Source organism: Oncorhynchus mykiss, chromosome 5 (assembly GCF_057628025.1).
Source record: "Oncorhynchus mykiss isolate SJ-2025 chromosome 5, ASM5762802v1, whole genome shotgun sequence".
Taxonomy (NCBI): domain Eukaryota; kingdom Metazoa; phylum Chordata; class Actinopteri; order Salmoniformes; family Salmonidae; genus Oncorhynchus; species Oncorhynchus mykiss.
Window position 1 is genome coordinate 43,412,808 of NC_143026.1, and position 23,439 is coordinate 43,436,246.

The following is a 23,439-nucleotide window of genomic DNA, read 5'->3' on the forward strand; positions in this document are numbered from 1 at the left end:
AAATTGTTGGATTTATATTTTATATTTTTATACCATTTATATTTTTGTTCAGTATAATTCAATCCAATTTTTTATTATTATTATTTATTTTTTGGGAGATCGGTGTCCCGTCCACGGGACCGTCAAGCTAACGTAGGCTAATGTGATTAGCATGAGGTTTTAGGTAACAAAAACAATTCCCAGGACATAGACATATCTGATATTGGCAGAAAGCTTAAAGTCTTGTTAATCTAACTGCACTGTCCAATTTACAGTAGCTATTACAGTGAAAGAATTCCATGCAATTGTTTGAGGAGAATGCAGATTTTTGAACATGAAAGATAATAATAAACAAATTAGGCACATTTGGGCAGTCTTGATGCAAAATGTTGAACAGAATTGCAATGGTTCATTGGATCAGTCTAAAATTTTGTATACACACTGCTGCCATCTAGGGGCCAAAATCTAAATTTCACATGGGCTGGAATAATACATTATGGATTTTCTCTTGCATTTCAAAGATGATGGTACAAAAAAAATACAAAAGAACGGTTGGTTTTGTCTTTGTATTATCTTTTACCAGATCTATTGTGTTATATTCTCCTACATCCCTTTCACATTTCCACAAACTTCAAAGTGTTTCCTTTCAAATGGTACCAAGAATATGCATATCCTTGCTTCAGGGCCTGAGCTACACGCAGTTCGATTTAGGTATGTCATTTTAGGTGAAAATTGAAAAAAGGTGGCGGATCCTTAAGAGTATTTATAAGTTGTTGTTTTTTTCACCATTTCCTTATTTTAGAAAAAAGTATCTCTTTGGGTCTGTGATTCTCTAAAAAAAAATCAATTTAGAGGCCTATTGCTACAGTATCAGAATGCATCGCCTTGCAGTTTTGTGTGCAAATTTTTTCACCACAGCTTGTAGGTCCAGGTTGCGGGCCCAATTGTTTTCTGTACTGAGTATTGACAACCCAGACAGTCTTTCCTGAGACGTTGTGCTTCTGACGTTGTTCATTATGAGTTTTAGTTTAGAGAACGATCTCTCTGCAGAAGTGACAGTTGCAGGGATGGTTAAAAATAGTTGGATTGCAGTAGCAACGTCAGGGAAACTGGGCAGAAGGGATTGGTGCTTCACCTCATATTCTCCTTCATTTCCAGCCTCAACACGTTACGGAAAAATATTAACTGTATAGGAAGCTCTGGGTTCAAGTCGTCTGGATATTGGGCAGCCAATAAACTGGCAGATGCAAACAGATTGTAATCTTTAGCAGACAACAGTTCTTGACGGCTCAATCAAAGAAAGAGGGTTGCGATTTCATTCGTACTGGTGAACCGGCGTTTGAGTTGTGTGGTTGCAATATCAAAGTAGCATTGAACACAGACACTGTAAATTGTTCCTCTGCATTCTGAAGCATGTTTTTGTGCATCACTTGGTCCTGCCTTTTGTTTATCCATCCCACTCTCAGTATCCGAGTTCGACCTGCTGATTCAACTTACTTTTTTGAACTTGATTGCCAATTAAGTAAGTAGGCTGGGGCAGGCTGTCTCATTCCATTGAGCAATAGGCCAATTAGACGCATGACAATGATAGGCCTATTGTCTCTGACTGACCTACTACCAATGTAGATTATTGTAAATCACAAAACACAAAAGCTTCCTACATGTGGAAATTAAAAAGGTTGAGATGATTAGATTAGATTCTGGGTGTGCTGTTCCTACATTTTGTTTTCACTAGCAAAGTGCAAGCAATTGTTCATTCAGGTTATGGGTGTTTCCTCTTGAATTTGGTAAAAAGGGAAGTGAATTCGCTCATTTGCTTGATAGCAACCCTCTTGTGTGTATCAGACACACAGTTTTTCTCTTAGAGATTATATTTCTCACCCATCTACACACAATACCCCATAATGACAAAATGAAAACATTTCAAATTTAGAAATCTTTTAAAAAGTATTGAAAATTAAATAAAGAAAGATCTATTTTAGCCTACATAAGTATTCACACCCCTGAGTCAATACAGTACATGTTAGAATCACCTTTGGCAGAGATTACAGCTGTGAGTATTTCTGGGTGTCACGTTCTGACCATCGTTCTTGTGTGTTTTCCTTGTTTTAGTGTTGGTCAGGACTTGAGCTGGGTGGGCATTCTATGTTGTGTGTCTGGTTTGTCTATTTCTATGTTTGGCCTGATATGGTTCTCAATCAGAGGCTGCACTGTCTCTGATTGGGAACCATATTTAGGTAGCCTGTTTTGTGTTGGGTTTTGTGGTTGATTGTTCCTGTCTTTGTGTTTGTGGCACCAGATAGGACTGTTTCGGTTTTTCACGGTTCTTGTTTTGTAGATTATTGTATTTTCATCTTTATTAAAGATGTACAAAAATAACCACGCTGCGTCTTGGTCCGATCCCTACTACACATCTTCTTCAGAGGAAGAGGAAGAAGAGAACCGTTACAGAATCACTCACCACAACAGGACCAAGCGGCGTTGTGACAGGCAGTGGCAGCAGGAGCAGCGAAAGGAGGAATGGACATGGGAAGACGTTTTGGACGGCAAGGGTTGTTACACTTGGGAGGAAATACTGTCTGGAAGAGATCGCCTCCCATGGGAACAGGTGGAGGCACTTAGGAGAGCAGAGGCAGCCGGAGAGAGGAGCTGGCGACACGAGGGAACACGGTTGGCAAGGAAGCCCGAGAGTCAGCCCCAAAAAATTCTTGGGGGGGGCACACAGGGAGTATGGCGACGCCAGGTAGGAGACCTGCGCCAACTTCCTGTGCTTACCGGGGGGCTAGAGAGACCGGGCAGGCACTGTGTTATGCTGTGGAGCGCACGGTGTCTCCAGTGCGGGTGCATAGCCCAGTGCGGTACATACCAGCTCCTCGTATCGGCCGGGCTAGAGTAAGCATCGAGCCAAGTGTCATGAAGCCGGCTCTACGCATCTGGTCTCCAGTGCGTCTCCTTGGGCCGGCTTACATGGCACCAGCCTTGCGCACGGTGTCCCCGGTTCGCCTGCATAGCCCAGTGTGGGCTATTCCACCTCGCCGCACTGGCAGGGCGACTGGGAGCATTCAACCGGGTAAGGTTGGGCAGGCTCGGTGCTCAAGAGCTCCAGTGCGCCTGCACGGTCCGGTCTATCCAGTACCACCTCCACGCACCAGCCCTCCGGTGGCAGCTCCCCGCACCAGGCTTCCTGTGCATGTCCTCGGCCCAGTACCACCAGTGCCAGCACCACGCACCAGGCCTATAGTGTGCTTCGCCTGTCCGGCGCTGCCAGAGCTCCCGCCCCTCATTCCAGAGGCGCCAGAGCTCCTCAGTCTAGCGCTGCCAGAGCTTTCCTCTCCAGCGTTGCCGGAGCTTCCCGTCTGCACAGCGCCATCAGAGCCGCCCGTCTGCCCAGCGCCGCCTGAGCCGCCCGTCTGCCCAGCGCCGCCTGAGCCGCCCGTCTGCCCAGCGCCGCCTGAGCCACCCGTCTGCCCAGCGCCGCCTGAGCCGCCCGTCTGCCCAGCGCCGCCTGAGCCGCCCATCTGCCCAGCGCCGCCTGGACCGCCCGTCTGCCCAGCGCCGCCAGTGCCGCCAGTATGCAAGGAGCCGCCAGTGCCGCCAGTCTGCAAGGAGCCGCCAGTGCCGCCAGTCTGCAAGGAGCCGCCAGTGCCGCCAGTCTGCAAGGAGCCGCCAGTCTGCAAGGAGCCGCCAGTCTGCCAGGAGCCGCCGGTCATCCAGGAGCCGCCGGTCTGCCAGGATCCGTTAGATCCGCCAGTCAGCCAGGATCCGCCAGTCAGCCAGGATCTGCCGGAACCGCCAGTCAGCCAGGATCTGCCGGAACCGCCAGTCAGCCAGGATCTGCCGGAACCACCAGTCAGTCAGCCAGGATCTGCCGGAACCACCAGTCAGCCAGGATCTGCCGGAACCACCAGTCAGCCAGGATCTGCCGGAACCATTAACCTGCCTGAGCTTCCCCTCAGTCCCGAGCTTCCCCTCAGTCCCGAGCTTCCCCTCAGTCCCGAGCTGCCCCTCAGTCCCGAGCTGCCCCTCAGTCCAGTGGGGCCCGTTGTTAGGGTTCCTAGACCAAGGTTAGCGGCGAGGGTCGCCACTCAAGGGACGCTAAGGAGGTGGACTAAGACAATTATGGAGTGGGGTCCACGTCCAGCGCCAGAGCCGCCACCGCGGACAGATCCACCCAGACCCTCCCCTATAGGTTTAGGTTGTGCGGTCGGAGTCCGCACCTTGGGGGGGGGGGGGGGGGGGGGGGGGGTTCTTGTGTGTTTTCCTTGTTTTAGTGTTGGTCAGGACTTGAGCTGGGTGGGCATTCTATGTTGTGTGTCTGGTTTGTCTATTTCTATGTTTGGCCTGATATGGTTCTCAATCAGAGGCAGGTGTTAGTCATTGTCTCTGATTGGGAACCATATTTAGGTAGCCTGTTTTGTGTTGGGTTTTGTGGGTGATTGTTCCTGTCTTTGTGTTTGTGGCACCAGATAGGACTGTTTCGGTTTTTCATGGTTCTTGTTTTGTAGATTGTTGTATTTTCATCTTTATTAAAGATGTACAAAAATAACCACGCTGCATTTTGGTCCGCCTCTCTTTCACCAGAAGAAAACTGTTACACTGGGTAAGTTTCTAAGAGCTTTGCACACCTAGATTTTACAATATTACGCATTATTATTTTTTTTTATTCTTCAAGCTCTGTCAAGTTGGTTGTTGATCATTGTCTAGACAGCCAATTTCAAGTCTTGCCATAGATTTTTAAGCCAATTTAAGTCAAACTGTAAATAGGCTACTCGGGAACCAGTGGTGTAATATTTAAGTAAAACTTCTTTAAAGTCCTACTTAAGTAGTGTTTTGGGGGGTATCTGTACTTTACTATTTATATATTTGACAACTTACTTTTTACTCCATACATATACCCTGACACCCAATAAGTTCTCATTACATTTGGAATGCTTAGCAGGACAGGAAAATGGTCAAATAACTCAATTATCAAGAGAACATCCCTGGTCATTCCTACTGCCTTTGATCTGGCGGACTCACTAAACACACATGCTTAATTTGTCGGGGGTGTTGGAGTGTGCCCCTGGCTATCCATCTGGTTTGCTTAATATAAGGAATTTGACATTTTTACACTTTTACTTTTGACACTTAAGTATATTTAAAACCTTACTTTTAAACGGTTACTCATATTTTACTTGGTGACTTTCACTTTAACTTGAGTCATTATTTATTAAGGCATTTTTACTTTTACTCAAGTTTGACAAATTAGTACAATTTCCAGCACTGTCAGGAACATTCAATGTCGTGTTGGTAAGCAACTCCAGCGTATATTTGGCCTTGTGTTATAAATTATTGCCCTACTGAAAGGTACATTTGTCTCCCAGTCTTTTTCTCAAGGATTGTGTCTGTGCTTAGCCTTATTTCGTTTATTTTAATAAAAAATAAAAACTCCCTAGTCCTTGCCGATGACAAGCATACCCATAACATGATGCAGCCACCACCATGTTTGAAAATATGAAGAGTGGTACTCAGTGATGTGTTGTGTTGGATTTGCCCCAAACATAATGCTTTGTATTCAGGATATCATTTTTTTTTGTTCATTTTTTTTTTGTTGCAGTTTTACCTAAGTGCATTATTGTAAACAGGATGCATGTTTTGCAATATTTGTATTCTGTGCATGCTTCCTTTTCACTCTGTCTATTAGATTAGTATTGTGGAGTAACTACAATGTTGTTGATCCATCCTCAGTTTTCTGCCATCACAGCCATTAAACTGTGTAACTGTTTTAAAGTCACCGTTTATCACGCCCCGACCTTAGAGTTCCTTATTATTTTCTATGTTTGGTTAGGTCAGGGTGTGACTCGGATGGGAAAGTCTATGTTTTCTATTTCTTTGGTTTTGGCCGTGTGTGTTTCCCAATCAGAGGCAGTTGTCTATCGTTGTCTCTGATTGGGGATCATATCTAAGTTGTCATTTTCCTTTTAGGTTTTGTGGGATCTTGTTTTCTGATTAGTGTTTTTTGCCTGACAGAACTGTTCGCTTTCGTTTTCATGTTTGTTATTTTGTTTGAGTGCTTTTTGAATTTAAAATCATGAATACTTTCCACGCTGCGTCTTGGTCCCCTCTTCCTACCACAAACGAGAGCCGTAACACCGTTGGCCTCATGGTGAAATCCCTGAACAGTTTCCTTCCTCTACGGCAACTGAGTTAGGAAGGTCTGTGTCTTTCTAGTTACTGGGTTTATTGATACACCATCCAAAGTGTAATTAATAACTTTACCATGCTCAAAGGGATATTCAACGTCTGCCTTTTTTTCCTTTCTACCCATCCACCAGTAGGTGCCCTTCTTTGCGAGGCATCTGAAAACCTCCCTGGTCTTTGTGGTGAATCTGTGTTTGAAATTCACTGCTCGAATGAGGGAACTAGTAAATAGTTGTATGTGTGGGGTACAGAGATGAGGTGGTCATTCAAAAATCATGTTAAACACTATTATTGCACACATGAGTTCATGCAACTTGTGACTCCTAAACTTATTTAAGCTTGCCATAAGAGGTTGAATACTTATTGACTCAAGATTTCTCAATTTAATTCATTTTAAATTCAGGCTGTAACACAAAATGTTTTTAAAAAAACAAGGGTGTGAATACCTTCTGAAGGCATTGTAAAGTCTTTGCCTATTGGATGTAGTCATTTACTCTGAATTATTCCGTAAAAGTATCATGTGTTGTATGTAGCCTACACTGTAATCGTTTGTGTCAATTGTTTTGTGAGTAATACATCCTGTTAGTTGAATTGAGTAAATGCAGTCCTCGTTTTACAGAGCCATTCTTTGATTGAATATAAGCTCAGAAATTAGTGTAGTCATTGGTAAACCGATCTTTTGATGTCATAGGGGTATATTTTCTAAGCTGTTACGACTACTGTGACGTACCATTTGATAATAGTATTCTTTCTGTTTAAACTGTAACACGTCAGATTACTTTAAACTTGAGACTACAGTTGTGCTCATATTTAATGAAGTCTAATGGTAAATGTTATGTACACTATAGACATTAGATTACACATTGGTACTTTACATCTTGGTCTAAGATCAAGTAGATAAATTAAAGCTTGGACGATGGGTGCTATAGACAGCGCATAAGCCTCATAATAATCAGTTATCTTAGAACAAATGTAATTATAGCATCTGAGTGATAATGTGTAGACTCACAAGCGGGCTAGATTCACCAGTATACATTTATGATCTATAGCCGTTAGTCACATGATAATGGAGTCAGATTGATGAATGTAGTTTATTATTATTAAACACAATTTGAACTCATCTACATGTGTGTGTTAGAATGTTATACATATCCTCTCACCACCTGGAGGCATATCAGTCTCTGCATCACTAGGCTCTTGTCTAGACATTACCATTCAACACCTTTACTCAAACACTAGCTGCAGATAAAAAAAGCAGTGGAGGAAACAAACCCAGGTGTACCGTTCTCCTTTTGTCCCTCACTTTCAGAAACAAACTCAGTCATTTCAGAGCTCTAGTCTTCCTCAATGTCTTATCATTCAGTGGTTGTTGCTCTCAGCTCCACAGAGAACGCGCCAGTTAAAAATAGATGGTATATCAACTGTACCTCAGGAATATATATATCCTGTGTCTACAACATTGTTGTAAACACAAACAGTAAGCACAAACTGACATGTGCTAGAGAATGTAGTCTAGCTGGTCTCATCAAGTAAAGTTACAAATAAACGGAATGCTTAACTCAAATAGAACTACACACACACATAAAATCAAGTATAAAACAAAATAGGTAGAATTTTCATAATTTCCCTAAAACAGCGTTTCTTTAAAACCCATGCAGCAGGTTTCTCTCGCGCATTTCACAGACTTAGTTAAGGCAGCACTGCAGTCCTCATTGCCCTTTTTCAGAACGTTCGTCAAACATCTCTAAAACTAAACCTCTGGGTCTAGTGTTCGAGAACTTACAGAACACTAGACCAGTGGGTAGCTGGCTGCCGTGGCGATGCCACAATGGTTCTTCCTGTCTTTGGCCATGTAGATGTAGCCTTTGTCTCCCCATTTCTCACTCCAGCTGAGGAAGAGACAAAACATGTTAGTCCCACAGTTCTAGTTAGTAGGAAATTATAGATGCACTGCTGCTTTAGAGAAACGTATGACTTAGACCATAGTATCAGGACAAGAGAGGCATATTCCCCGATGAGGAAATCAACCGATCCTGTAGTGGTGACGTAACAAACAAAAAACATCCTAGGAAGATACTATGTACTGTACCTGTTCTTGACAATCCAGAATTTCTTGCCATCTACATCCTCTCCTTCAAAACCGTATCCCACCACCAGAACTCCATGGTCAAGCTCCACACTGCTGCACTTCTCCTCATAATAGATCCCTACAGGGAGAGGACATAGTTAAATTAGTGGGCTAAGATACAGAGTTTACTTCAGTATGTAAAACCACCTGATCTCAAACCTAATAGTTGATTACTTAGCTAGTAACTAGTTAGAAATATTGGTCACAATTTACTTCAAAGACAACACCATTTGTACACGGTGAACAGGACAATAGACCAGTACAGATCACTGCTACCTCAAAATTGTAGGTAGGGAATCCAATCCTTGCAAATAATGTTACACAAAATTGAAGTTGCACCGCTAACTGCTACTCACCAGACTGGTAGAACTGGAAGGATTCGTGGCTGGCATCGATGGCGACAGCGATGGGGCCGACAGACGCCACAGCCTTCATCAGAGCGTGTTCTTTGCCACTGGGGATGTCCACAAAGCCAGTTTCATTGACAGCACTGAACTCTGGTCGGTAGTGGCAAATATCATCATCCTGAGTTAAGAGAGAAGAACAATGGCCATGATTAGTAAAAAACAACATATTCCAAATATTCAAACAAGTCGGTCATTCTTGGAGACAAATCCCACTGTAATGAAGTGGAAACTCAAATTTTCAAAGTTGAAGTTGTATGTCATTCCAGATCGACAGCAACAACTGCATGATCTGGGACCAGGCTAAAAGAACAGGGCCTTACGTTTAATAAATGCATCTTCATACCCTATTATATTTGAATTCAGACTAATAGAACACAGGGCCATACCTTGCCCACATAGGGGTAGGACGCCTCTGTGTCCAGGCCGCCGTTGTCCTTTACATACTGGAACGCCAAGTCCATGAGACCCCCATTACAGCCCTCGTTGCCCTGGGGTCTGGAGCAGTCCATCAGGTTCTGTTCACTCAGAGACACCAGATTGCCAGTCTTCCTGAATTGCTGGCCCTCTATGGCTCCGGTGGAACTGAACGCCCAGCAAGACCCACATGAGCACTGAGGGGGTAAAGGTTGTTAAACATCTTGTTACTTTTTCATGCCAGAAAACACTGACGTGCATATTACGCCAGTAATAAATACATTAAATATATATATATATATATATATATATATATATATATATATATATATATATATATATATATAACAATATATATGGGCAATTTGCCGCCTTATCTTCTGGATACTGTAACTTACAATCATGGTAAACAGCAGGCAAACAAGCCAGATAGTTCTCTGGAAGTAAAACCTTATTTAGTGACACAGCAGTGTGTGGATGAGTCATGACTCATGAGTGATTCAAGTCTCACCTGGTTCTTGATGGGAGTGACGTAGCCCTTCTCTCTCCAGTCCACGGCTTCAGGGGCCTGCAGGTAATTGGGTTCCATGAACAGAGAGCCCTTGTACTTCCTCTCAGTCGTCTGCTTGTAGCCGTTCATGAGCTGCCCGAACTCTTCGTTGGTCTAGGGAGGAAAGAATCAGAACATGTTGAAACGTAATGTCTTCCCTGTTAAGATGTGGTTTGTAATTTACCATCTGAATGGGAAATGTAATATTTTTTTACGTCTTAGGACTGTTTTAAAAGTTGTGAACTTAGCCATAAATCCTGTGTGCATCTTTAAAAGACTACGAGTAAGTTTCAATTCTCTTCTCGGGATAACTATTCCATTCCTGCTTGATAGTTGAAGAAACCTAACCTGCGAGTCTGAATACATTCCTGCTTTCATTGTCAACGCTGACACCTGTGCCTGTGAAACATTTCATACTGTATGTGCTTTAGCAAATCTATGGCATGACAACAAAAAGATCCAGCTATAGTACACACACAGTATGGGAAAGAGCTGCTGAAAAGTAGCTCCTGCTCCACAGTAAAATGTCTCAGCAACAGACTTGGACAGAAGCTCACTGGAACTGATATCAGCACCTGAAACATTCTACTGCTTTAGTTCCTGCACCTCATAGAATATTAGCTCAAAAGTCCTGCAGTGTTCCTGGATATAAATATATACAGTACAGGCATCCAGAATGCCTTTTTCCTCCAGCACCAATTTCCTCCATGTCAAGCACTGCTCAGCAAGGTGATTCTTACCATATCACCAAAGTTGTTCATGCCCAGACGATAGGAGTGTTTTCCCATAGAGTGGTCCAGGTTGTGCATCTCAATTTTTTTCAGGTTCTTTTCCCAAACCATCCTCCTCCAGCCCTCCTCGCTCTGTAACAATGAGTGAAAAACAGTGAGAAAATATACACAATCATATACTGTCCCAGAACTATGTGCACAATCCATGCAATTAATGATAATAATGTAATAATGTAATTTACAGCTACATGTATGCACCAATTGATCAATTTGAGCCCCTTGTTGAGAGCAGTGGAGGATGGTGGGAGGAGTCAAAGGAGGACAGGCTCATTGTACTGGCTGTAATGGAACTGAGTCAAAAGTGGTTTCTAAATGTTTGATACCATTCCAATAATTCCATTCCAGTCTTTACAATAAGCCCATCCTCCAAATCTCATCCCACCAGCCTCCACTCGTTGGGAGCTACTGAGGGGTTCCTATGAGGATGTGCTCCTCTGGGTGCTTAAACACCCACCTCATGGTAGTTCTTGCTGTGCCAGTTCTTCCACAAGTGCCAGTGGCCCTCCAACTGAGAGTCAAACATAGGGGCCGCATACACAGCACTCATACAGAGCACCAACACTGCCAAGTACAGGGACATCATGGTCAAACAGCTGTGGAGAGAGAGAGAGAGCAGAGCTGAGTCAGCCTTGTATTTTCAGTGTAAAGAAGCTATATGGCATAAAATGTTGACTTTGTACCTTTGAAACAACGGCATATCTTCAACGTTATATACAACAACAACAAGTCTGGGCAGCACCTCCTACTGGAGAGTTGATCAACAACTATCCATTTGGTCTCCCATCCAGTGTTTTACAAAGGGTAGCTTTAACAGAGAAAATTAAATTTAACCATCCTTTATAAGTCATATCAATTGTAATATTTACGCCAATAAAGCACTTGTGAAGTCATCAGCAGCTATTGTTTTAATTCAACCTAGGGTTCACAAACACATCACCTTGCACTTTCACCATCCTGTGAAGTTAATTCATCATAATTGATTTGATCTGCAGCCTAATAAACTGCATGCTTTCCCAACTAGTAGTAGAGTGAGGTCCACACTACTACTCCAAGTTTACTTCGATATGATGTGATTATACTTACCAACAATCACATAATTAATTTTACTGACACAAAAAGACTATTTTGTGTTGTCGACATTTGGAAAGTTAACTGAAAAATTGTTTCCATCAGGTGTGTCATTACTTTATTCCGACATGTACTTTACTTGCTATACCACCATTGGGTGGAAATGTGGTTTGTGAGAACAACAAAAAAAAGCCCCCTTCCAAACTACCTTCCGCTCGACACAAAAATAAATTGATATCAATTACTTTATGTGATATCCAGAAATATTCGAGGAAAAGTTTGGTAACAGCCGGCAGAAAAAGCAACATCAGAAACGGTAGACTAATATTGTCTTTTTGTATCAATCAAATCAAAGAGCAAATGCCCCTGGTAAATGTCCATAACCCAAGATCCTAACACTGTACAAAGAACAGAATGGAAAGCTGTACTTACTTTTTCCCGTCAATTTGCAGTAGCAGGGTGATGATATTTGCTGCTGTTGTTGTGTAGTCAGTGAACAAGACACGACACTTTATACAGCCAGCACATGTCCTATAGTGGTGGGGGCTGGCTTGTGATTGGCTGAAAGGGGACCGTATATCACACTGCCGGCCCGCTGAAAGATCATTTAAAGATCTCAGGTCCCGCCCGGTGTAAATAGCCCAGCATGTGATTCCTGACCACTTGACCGTTTTCATCGACTCCGTAAAGATAAAACATCAAATTTGATTAAACATCTTTAGTGGGTGGATTAGATTACTGGGAAGCAAAAGGGTAGAAAGACACATTGTAACATCGAGTCAGTTTCCCTTACCATTTTTTCATCTTCGGTTACTTTGTAACAGTTCTCTAATCATGTGCGGGCGCGGAGGAGATGAGAGCATGGCACGCTAATGCTTATGCAGCAATGACAAAGAAATAACCAGAAAAAAATGCTAAACATGTTCATTGAACAGTAATGACATGAATTTAGGAAGAAATGTTACATGTAGTCTAGTACCTGAAACTGAGTGGCCAACAACAAACAACAAACGCCATATGTCCCTGCTCTGTGAAGCATACAACAGCTTCAGTGTTTGTTCAACCATGTCCTAATATGATAGATTCAAATAATAGCCTGAAGTTGAGAGAATGAACAAATTAACCTACATTTATCTAGCTCAAATAAGATTATCTGCATTCTTTAGATACTGATTAATTATTGTGTGATACTCTGCTGTGTCAATAAAGTTCTGATGGGCTTGTAAATCATTTGTTTGTGTAAATAATCATTCCAATTTCATTTGAAAGGTGTCTTACAAGCCTTTCAGTGTTTTCCTACCTCTTCTGCACATGTTTTCTTTTTAAACATTGATAATACATTTTAAACCCACTAAATCAAAACAGACAGAAAACACACTAATCAATACATTGTTTCTAAACAATTGTGTAATGTCACTTTTGCCTTGTCAGCTTTAGGAATTTCTGCATGTCAACCAAACATTCACACAGGAAGAAGGGGAGGGATTCTCTTCTTGGGCTGCTGCTGAATCTGTTGTTACTGATAGGACACACACACACACACACACACACACACACACACACACACACACACACACACACACACACACACACACACACACACACACACACACACACACACACACACACACACACACACACACACACACACACACACACACACACACACACACACACACCCTGTAGATGATGTGTGGTTAGTAAAATGATTCCTTGATTGGTATTGGTGTGTCTACAAAAACACTTCAGGGAAATCAATGAATGGATGGGTATTGAATAATTCATTAGGTTTGTTTAAGATTTCCTAGTATTGATCGATCATACTAAGAAGTATGTTTTGATAACAATGCAGTAATGTATCTGTGTAACTTCAAACTTTTGCTGACACTGATTACAATCTAACAGAAACAGATGCACTTACTCCCCCTGTCAGACATGAAGTGTACTGCAACAGTTCAAATTTAAACCGTCCCCTCGCCCATAGCCGGGCGCGAACTAGGGACCTTCTGCACACATCAACAGTCACCCTCGAAGCATCGTTACCCATCGCTCCACAAAAGCCGCGGCCCTTGCAGAGCAAGGGGAACTACTACCTTCCTCCTTTTTCCGCAGCAACCAGTAATCCGGGTCAACAGCGTCAATGTAACAGTATAATTTTAGACCGTCCCCTCGCCCATACCCGGGCGCGAACTAGGGACCTTCTGCACACATCAACAGTCACCCTCGAAGCATCGTTACCCATCGCGCCACAAAAGCCGTGGCCCTTGCAGAGCAAGGGGAACTACTACTTCAAGGTCTCAGAGCAAGTGACGTCACTGATTGAAACGCTATTTAGCGCCCACGCTAACTAAGCTAGCCGTTTCACATCCGTTACACAGGTAATGTAACAGTCATGACCATTGAGTTCAATACAGAGTTGAAAACCGTGCATTTGGAAAGTATTCAGACCCCTTCACATTTTCCACATTTTGTTACGTTACAATCATATTTTTTCCTCATCAATCTACACGCAATACCCGATAATGACAAAGCAAAAACAGCTTTAGAGAAATGTTTGAAAATGCATTACAAATAAATAACTGAAATATCACATTTACATAAGTTTTCAGACCATTTACTCAGTACTTTGTAGAAGCCCCTATGGCAGTGATTACAGCCTCGAGTAGTCAAACGTTCATAGATGACCAGCAGGGTCAAATAATAATCACAGTGGTTGTATAGTGTGCAACAGGTCAGTACCTCTGGAGTAAATGTCAGTTGGCTTTTCATAGTCGAACATTCAGAGGTCGAGACAGCAGATCCACTTATTTTTCAGCTTCTCCTCTTCTTTCCGACTAGAGAGCGACTTCTAACGGTTAGTCAGCTCAGAAGTAGATCAGCAGGCCTACCATGAACAGAAATAGTGTACAATCACACACTAATTGCAAGTTTAGCCTACTCTGACAAATGATAACTTGACTTAATGAAAGAGAACTAAAGGCAGGTAAACTTGTGTGTGTGGTAGAAAACCCTATGTTAACCTTACACTTCTCTCTGTCAGTTTCAACTAAATGGACTCTAGAGTGTGTAAAATAAAAACACAGGGATAATATCGCTCTAAATAAAAATCAAACTTTATTGGTTGTGTAGACAGATTTGCAGGTGTTCTAGCAGGTGGCGCGAAAGGCTTATGTTACTAGCTCCCACAGTGCAGTAGAATGTCTAGCAAATACAATAAAAATACACAAATAAATACACAAATGACAGAACAAGTCCAATTAACAATCCAGAATAGATATACGCATTAGCATGAGCATGTGTCAGAATATATATATGTGGTGTGCATGAACCGTATATTATGGAAGAGTATGTACAGTAGTAGCTATATTAGGATCAGCTATGTCGAGAATACAGTATATACACTACCAGTCAAAAGTCTGGAAACACCTACTCAAAGGAGGCCGAGTTTCATATCTTCTCTCCGCCCGCTCAGTCTTCTCAAATGAACACGAGCTGAAACACACTGCTCAATGCACACACGAAGGGGACTAAAACACTCGACCATGACTAGGGCTGTTGCGGTGAATGTATTACCGCCACACCAGTTGTCATGAGACTAGGGCTGTGGTGGTCATGAAAATTTGTCAGCCGGTGATTGTCAAGCAAATAACTGCCGGTCTCACGGTAATTGACCGTTAATTAACATAAACACACTTAGCATCTCCTGGCTTCCACGTATAGCCTAAAAGACACCGATGCAGACCTTTGGAACATTTTCATTTTAAAAAGTCGAATAAATCCATGTAATATTGCTTACACCATCACAATAATTCCATTATTTATTTTCCACAGGTCTAAAGACACATGAGAGGAAGAAAATGTAGTCTATTTCAGAAGAACGGAATAGCATACTCTGAGGTATCCTTATGTTAGTCCCTGATCTGGCTATGCCAAATGGCTGTGAGCTACACTAGTTCACTTAGCAGACAAGATTTGCTTAGAATTCTGTGCCATTATTTTATAGCATGAAGAATGCAATTGAACATAGCTGAATAAAATAGGAAGAATGTTTCTCCAAACGATTTGAGGGAGTGCTCACATGGGGCTATTCTGTGTTGAGGGGTTAACAAAGAAACAGGTCCTCCTATTTGCTTAATTTAGAGTTATTTATGCAACTGTGGTTGTGATACAAACGTTGGGCTATATGTTTAGATGTTTTATACATTCTAAGGCTGCATGATGCAACTCTAATGATGAGTTGAAAAAAGTTGCATTAAAGGCATGAGCTCTGCTTTGTTTCGTGTACACTTTTCATCAGTCTCTCATTCACAATTTGACAAGCACTTGATAATGCCTCGAATTTCCTGCCGGCATCCTCCTAGTGTGGCCATAATGCCCCCTAAAGAAATCCATGCCGTAGTGCCCTTGGGCTGAATATAATATGTATAATTCTCTTCTCCCAGTTCCATGTTCCAAAGCACCTCACTCACATGGCTCAAAATAAATGATATAACCGCCATCGATAAAAGACAGTACTGTGCAGCCATCTTCATCGACCTGGCCAAGGCTTTCAACTCTGTCAATCACCATATTCTTATCGGCAGACTGAGTAGCCTCGGTTTTTCTAATGACAGCCTTGCCTGGTTCACCAACTACTTTGAAGACAGAGTTCAGTGTGTCAAATTGGAGGGCATGTTGTCCGGTCCTCTGGCAGTCTCTATGGGGGTGCCACAGGGTTCAATTCTCGGGCCGACTCTTTTCTCTGTATATATCAATGATGTTGCTCTTGCTGCGGGCGATTCCCGGATTCACCTCTACGCAGACGACACCATTCTGTATACTTCTGGCCCTTCCTTGGACACTGTGCTATCTAACCTCCAAACGAGCTTCAAAGCCATACAACACTCCTTCCGTGGCCTCCAACTGCTCTTAAACGCTAGTAAAACCAAATGCATGCTTTTCAACCGTTCGATGCCTGCACCCGCACGCCCGACTAGCATCACCACCCTGGATGGTTCCGACCTAGAATATATGGACATCTATAAGTACTTAGGTGTCTGGCTAGACTGTAAACTCTCCTTCCAGAATCATATCAAACATCTCCAATCTAAAATCAAATCTAGAGTCGGCTTTCTATTCCGCAACAAAGCCTCCTTCACTCACGCTGCCAAACTTACCCTAGTAAAACTGACTATCCTACCGGTCCTCGACTTCGGCGATGTCATCTACAAAATAGCTTCCAATACTCTTCTTAGCAAACTGGATGCAGTTTATCACAGTGCCATCCGTTTTGTTACTAAAGCCCCTTATACCACCCACCACTGCGAGCTGTATGCTCTAGTCGGCTGGTCCTCGCTACATATTCGTCTCCAGACCCACTGGCTCCAGATAATCTACAAGTCCATGATAGGTAAAGCTCCGCCTTATCTCAGTTCACTGGTCACGATGGCAACACCCACCCGTAGCACGCACTCCAGCAGGTGTATCTCACTGATCATCCCTAAAGCCAACACCTCATTTGGCCGCCTTTCCTTCCAGTTCTCTGCTGCTTGTGACTGGAACGAATTGCAAAAATCGCTGAAGTTGGAGACTTTTATCTCCCTCACCAACTTTAAACATCTGCTATCTGAGCAGCTAACTGATCGCTGCAGCTGTACATAGTCTAGTGGTAAATGACCCACCCAATTTACCTACCTCATCTCCATACTGTTTTCATTTATTTACTTTTCTGCTCTTTTGCACACCAGTATATCTTCCTGCACATGACCATCTGATCATTTATCACTCCAGTGTTAATCTGCAAAATTGTAATTATTCGCCTACCTCCTCATGCCTTTTGCACACAATGTATATAGACTCTTTTCTTTTTTTCTACTGTGTTATTGACTTGTTTATTGTTTACTCCATGTGTAACTCTGTGTTGTCTGTTCACACTGCTATGCTTTATCTTGGCCAGGTCGCAATTGTAAATGAGAACTTGTTCTCAACTAGCCTACCTGGTTAAATGAAGGTGAAATATATATATAAAAATTTAAAAAAATTGTCTTAAAATATACTAAATAATACGTGAGAATTTTGTTTTGATTTAGAATGGACTATTATCATGCACCGGTTTCAGAACAGGGGAAAAATACAAGTCATCTATGCACTTAAATAGCGAATGGAGGACTTAATTGTCATGCTAGCCAGGTAGGCTATATTCCTGTTGTAAAGCAAAACAATGTGCTTAATATTAGGGAAGTTGAGAAATATAGTCAGCCTAAAGGAAGCTGAAGATCCTATTTTTAATAGAAGCCATCACTGTTTCCTCACGCAATTCCATAGCCTGTAGAAATGTTACGCAACATGAGCTCATGGGCTCTCATGAAGTGTTTGATTAGATTTTTATACACATTTGCATTGATGTCAGAGAGGATTAGAGGCACAATTGAGTGCTGAGTACCAGGCAGTTAGTGTTTGAATGTTAAATGACGAGACAGAGGCATTGATGCGAGTAACCAGTCTTGTTCAGTACATCACAACACATCCGGGTATCTCAAGCACCCCGGTAAAACAAAAGAGTTGCAGTAATGAACATTTACCAACAGATGGCATCACTGTGCCATCTTACACCCATAACATCTTCCATTTAATAAAATAGGACAGGAGGTGTCAATTCACTAACAAAACAAACCTAGTAACAATTTCCAACATGAACAGTTTAGTATTTATTTTTTATTTTTTTTCTCAGGTAACAACAACACATTTTGATATTCTCTTCACTTTTATCTCTGTCAACAATCCCTGATGGGAAACCTACAGATGAAGTCTTTTTGGTGGCTGGGACAGACACCCGCAGCGTGAAAAGACAGGGGGCTTGTCTGCGAGGACTGCGGGTTCCCGCACAGGCGTGTCACCTGAACGTCTAAGGGGAGAATTGATGGGCGAGGGAGCGGCCGACCTGTGATCCCCTGGCTCTTCGCCCAGTGCCTCAGGCCCCATGTGACTTGCTGGGGTTCTGTCTGTTGTCATGCGACCCCTTTGGCAATCAGGGTTCTGAGTAGGTGCTGGCTCAGCAATCCGAAGGTCAACCCTGTTACGACGGTACAGTGATCCATTCACTTCGACCAAGTAGGAGCGTGGTGCCACTTTCTGTACACAGGATCCGAGTCTCCAGAGGCCTGTCCGGTCCCCTGGTAGTGGCTTCATTCGCACCGTTTCACCCACCCTGAGCTCAGATAAGTCTTTTGCTGATTTGTCGTAGATGAACTTGGAGACCTGTCTTCTGTGACGTAGCTTCACCAGCACGTCTGACACCACACATTGCTCCAGGAGAGTGCTGGCTACTGGCAGAGCTGCTTTTAAGCGCCGTGCCATGAGGCGCTGTGCCGGGCTGCTATCCATGCCTTCTATCGGGGTATTGCGCCACTGCAGGATTGCTTTCCAGGCATCTTTGCCGTCTCGCAGAGCGTTTTTGCAGAAGTTCTTTGCGATTTTTACTGCGGACTCCGCCTTCCCATTAGCTTTTGGGTGTCGTGGTGATGAAATGACGTGCTCGAATTCCCATCCTGCAGCAAATTTTCGGAACTCAACTCCGAAGAATTTGCGGTCCATTGTCTGAAATTACCCTATCTGGCTGGCCATAGCGGGCAAACTGAGCCTTGCAGCGTTTGATCGTTGTCTCTGCTGAGAGGTCGGGGAGGAGGTCGATCTCCCAAAAGTCTGAGTAATGATCGACTACCAGCAGAAAGTCTTTGCCACTGTGCTGGAAGAGATCTAGACTTACTATCTGCCAGGGGCGCATCAGTAGCTCGTGGGACATCATCGTCTCTCTCTGTTGCTCAATGGCATATTCATTGCAGATTGTGCATTTACTGACAGAGTCTTTGATTTCACTCTGCATTCCTGGCCAATACAGTGTGTCACGTGCTTGTCTGTAACAGGCCTCACCTCCTATGTGACTTGAGTGCACACGTGCCAACATCTCAGGGCGCAGAGACTGGGGAATAACGACTCTCTGACTCTTGAATATTACTCCGTTTTGAACACTGAGCTCCTCTTTGACTGGCCAATATTCTCTGACGGCTAAAGCAGTTTCTTCCCTGCAGTCGGGCCAGCCCATCAGAATCACAGACCTCAATGCCTGGAGTTGCCCGTCCCTGTCTGTGTGTTGTCTGATTTGTATAAGGCGCTGGTCCGTAACATTGAGGTAGTCAGCCTGGTTGATGTGTTCAACATCCACTTGCTCTGTTTGTAAGCTGCACACTGCGTGTTATTCATGCATGGAGCGTGTGTGAGTGCCTGATGCAGTAGCCCTGCTGAGCGTGTCACTCACATACATCTCTGGCCCTGGCTTATCTTCTTATGGAGGTGATCCCTGGACAGGGATAGCTCAGCGGAAATTTCAGAGCGCCACCTATAGTACTTTACTTAGTACTCGTTAAATCTCAAACTTTCATTAAAACACACATGCCAGGTACTGAATTAAAGCTACACTCGTTGTGAATCTAGCCACCAAGTCAGATTTGTAAAATGCTTTTCGGCGAAAGCATGACACAACAGATTTTGCGGTAGCCGGCGCTACCCAAAACGCAGAAATACAATATAAAACATTCATTACCTTGGACGAGCTTCTTTGTTGGCACTCCTATATGTCCCATAAACATCACAATTGGGTCTTTTTCCCGATTAAATCCGTCATTGTATACCCAAAATGTCATTTGCTGAAGGCCAGTCTGATGCTGCAAAAAGTCCATTTACAAGACGCAACGTCACTTTTTAAAATTACAAAAGTCGCCTATAAACTTTTACAAATCACTTCAAACGACGTTTCTAAACCAACTTTAGGTATTAATAAACGTTAATGATGTATCAAATTGATCATGGGGCGATCTGTATTCGATAGCAGCAAGTCTGGAAAACATCGTCCATTTTTTCAGTTTCACAACATACTGTGGTGCGTCAGAAGAAGGGAGGGGTCTATTTGTGTTGTAACCAGGGATAAATTATTCTGATATTGATAGCAATGGTGACATCGTGTGGTATTTTCTCTCGTCTTAAACAATTCATTGAATGGCGGACGAATATTTTGTTTTTGTTTTTGGTAAACAGTTTTACCAGGGATTTTTACTCCTAAACACGTTCTTTTATAGCCACAGACCCGATTTAACCAGTTTTAGAAACTTCAGAGTGTTTTCTATCCACACATACTTATCATATGCATATACTATATTCCTGGCATGAGTAGCAGGACTTTGAAATGTTACGCGATTTTTAACAAAAAGCTGCGAAAATTCGCATCATCCATAACAGGATTTATACACCACCTTGAGGTTGTAGTTTTGTAGGGCCAGTAGCATGCTCTGCAGTCGTTTTGGGGCATTCAGGAGAGGCTTGCTGAATATAGCAATAAGGGGCTTGTGATCTGTCTCTGCGGTAATATTGTCGCGCCCGTACAGGTAGTGGTGGAAGCGTTGGCATGCAAACACAATGCTGAGGCACTCCTTCTCTATCTGGGCAGAGTTCTGCTCTGTTGGGGTGAGTGCCCTAGAGGCGAATGCCACAGGCTGGCCCTCCTGCATGAGGCAACAGCCAAGTCCATACTGGCTTGAGTCACTCTGAATCGTGACAGGTTTAGACACATTGTAGTATCACAGTACAGGTGTCTGGGTGACCAGTTGTTTTATTTCCCTCACCGCTGCGTCATGTTTTGGGAGCCAATGCCAGATGGTGTCCTTGTCCATGAGCCTCCTCAGTGGCTCACACACTTCAGAGAGCCGCGGTAGGAATTTGGCCAGGTAGGTGACGAATCCGACGAAGCGCTGCACTTCCTTCACGTCAGATGGGTGGGACATTTCCAAGACAGCCTTCACTTTTTCAGGATCCGCCTTCAATCCGGTGGAGGACAAGATGTGCCCATGAAAGCGGACCTCTGGCACTTTAAACTGAAGCTTTTTTATGCTTAGCCTTAGCTTGACCTGTCTGCATCTGACCATCAGGGCCAGCAGCTTGGCGTCATGGTCACATTCTGCCTCCTCATCACTGTCCCCACAGCCCACTACGAGGATGTCATCTGCTATGGGTTCCACGCCACTGAGTCCCATCAACAGCTCATGCTGTTTCCGCTGATACACCTCTGGAGCCACGGAGACACCAAACGGAAGCTTCAACCACCTCTTCCTGCCCCAGGGTGTCCAAAAGGTGGTCATGTAGCTGCTGGGCTCGTCGAGCTTGCACTGCAGGAAGGCATCTCTGGCATCCACGAGCGTGAAGACTCTGGCCTTTGGGAGCTTGTAAAGAACATCCTCCAACGTGGGCATAATGTAATGTGAACGTCGCAGAGCCCGGTTGAGGTATTTAGGATCAATGCATATCCGTAGCTTGTCTGGTTTCTTGATGATAACCATATTACTTATCCAGTCTGTAGGCTCGGTGACGGATATGATGTGGCCATCTGCTTCGTATTTGTCAAGCTGAGCCTTCGTAGCTGCTTTCATGGCCACTGGTACATTGCGGGGTGCACACTGGACAGGCTGGATTGCTGCGTCCAACTCAAAGTGGACTTCCCCGGGAACTGACTCAACCGGTGCGTTGAAGACATCATGGTACTTGCTTAGGAGTGTCTCCTTGCTCAGGGGCCCAGCCTGGACTTTGTCTATAATGTTAAGATCAGCTGGGATGGTGAAGTTAATAAGTCCAAGGCGCTCGCATGTAGAACCTGACAGTAATGGCTGTTGACTAGCCTCAACTATTTCAAACTCAAGGGTGTATTTCTGGCCACGTAAAACACTCTCTGTCACAAACAGGCCTAAAGAGGTCATGAACTGGCCTGAATACAGTTTCAGCTTGGTGCTACTCTGTGTGAGTTTGTCTCTGGATGCGAGCCTCCTTTTGTCTTTAAGGCTCATAACGTTGCTTGTGGCCCCTGAATCTAGCTGGCATTGCTGTGGTTTATTATTAAGTAGCAGAGTGACAAACCACTTTTGTCCTTTTGCCCTCAATGCCCCTATGTACTCGCTAGCATATACATCCTCTGTGCTGCCGTTCCCTTCATCTATGTTTGTTTCCATGGAGTGCACTTTACCCTCCTTTTGCTTGCTTTTCATGCAGACCCTTGCGAAGTGATTAGCTGTACCACAGGATTTGCATATTTTTCCATAGGCTGGGCAGTGTTCTTTTCCTCGTCCATGAGAAATGCCACAATTCCGGCATGTATTGGGGTTGTCCACTGCAGAATTGGCTGTAGTATTAGCATTAGCTGTGGCAAAGGGGAATTTCTTTACTGGCTGCCTGAATGTAGCATTGACATTGTCCATATGTTGCCTTTCTAGCTCCATGGACCTTATCCGTATATCAGTAAGCTCTGCTGCACGGCATGTCTCCACTGCCAAGGCCAGCGTCAGGTCACGTTCTCTCAGCAAATGTCTGCGTGTGCCCTCATCAGTTATGCCAAGCACAATCGTATCTCTGATCAGTTCATCTCTTAAAGCACCATAGTCACATTTCCCTTAACCTAGTGACAAAGCTGTCAATGGACTCCCCGTCCTCCTGTTTGCAACGACCGAAAACATAACGCTCGTAGATGACGTTCTTTGCTGGCGTAAAGTAATGTTCAAGAGCATCAAGAATAGCTATAGCGTTACCTTGCTGTGCTGCTGTTAGGTTCAGGTTGTGTTTGTATACGTGTCGGCATTCAGTTCCCATTATAGTCCTCAAAGTGGCAGCCACTACCTCATCTTACTTTTCTAGAAGTCCCGTTGCTAGCGCATAGTCCTCCCATTCACCTCTAAAGGTATCCCAGTTCGTGCTCCAATCCCCGCTGAGCTTCATAATGGCGGGAGGGGGAATGTTCGCTGCCATGTCTAACCGGTGCTAACAACACTGAAGCTAACTACCAAACTCACTCTAGCTAAGGCCAATTCCGGGCGAAATTTTACACAAATAAGCATTTGTTTGTAAACCAGA

At 43.6% G+C, this 23,439-nt stretch overlaps 1 protein-coding gene across 2 annotated transcripts; it reads right to left on the reverse strand.

The window, feature by feature from the left end:
- Positions 1–7,236: 7,236 nt before the first annotated feature.
- LOC110519245 (procathepsin L) lies at positions 7,237–20,442 on the reverse strand. Of its 2 annotated transcripts, none has more exons than XM_090234934.1 (8): positions 20,096–20,442; positions 10,904–11,042; positions 10,399–10,521; positions 9,620–9,772; positions 9,081–9,305; positions 8,644–8,812; positions 8,249–8,366; positions 7,237–8,048 (listed from the first exon to the last, which is right to left on the reverse strand). In XM_090234934.1, the coding sequence occupies exons 2-8, from the start codon at positions 11,030–11,032 to the stop codon at positions 7,949–7,951; spliced, it is 1,017 nt and encodes a 338-aa protein (XP_090091060.1). In that variant the 5' UTR covers positions 11,033–11,042; positions 20,096–20,442; the 3' UTR covers positions 7,237–7,948. The 2 variants fall into 2 exon arrangements, with proteins under 2 accessions (XP_090091060.1, XP_090091059.1); XM_090234933.1 differs by lacking the exon at positions 20,096–20,442 and adding an exon at positions 11,950–12,090.
- Between the last annotated feature and the right edge of the window lie 2,997 nt (positions 20,443–23,439).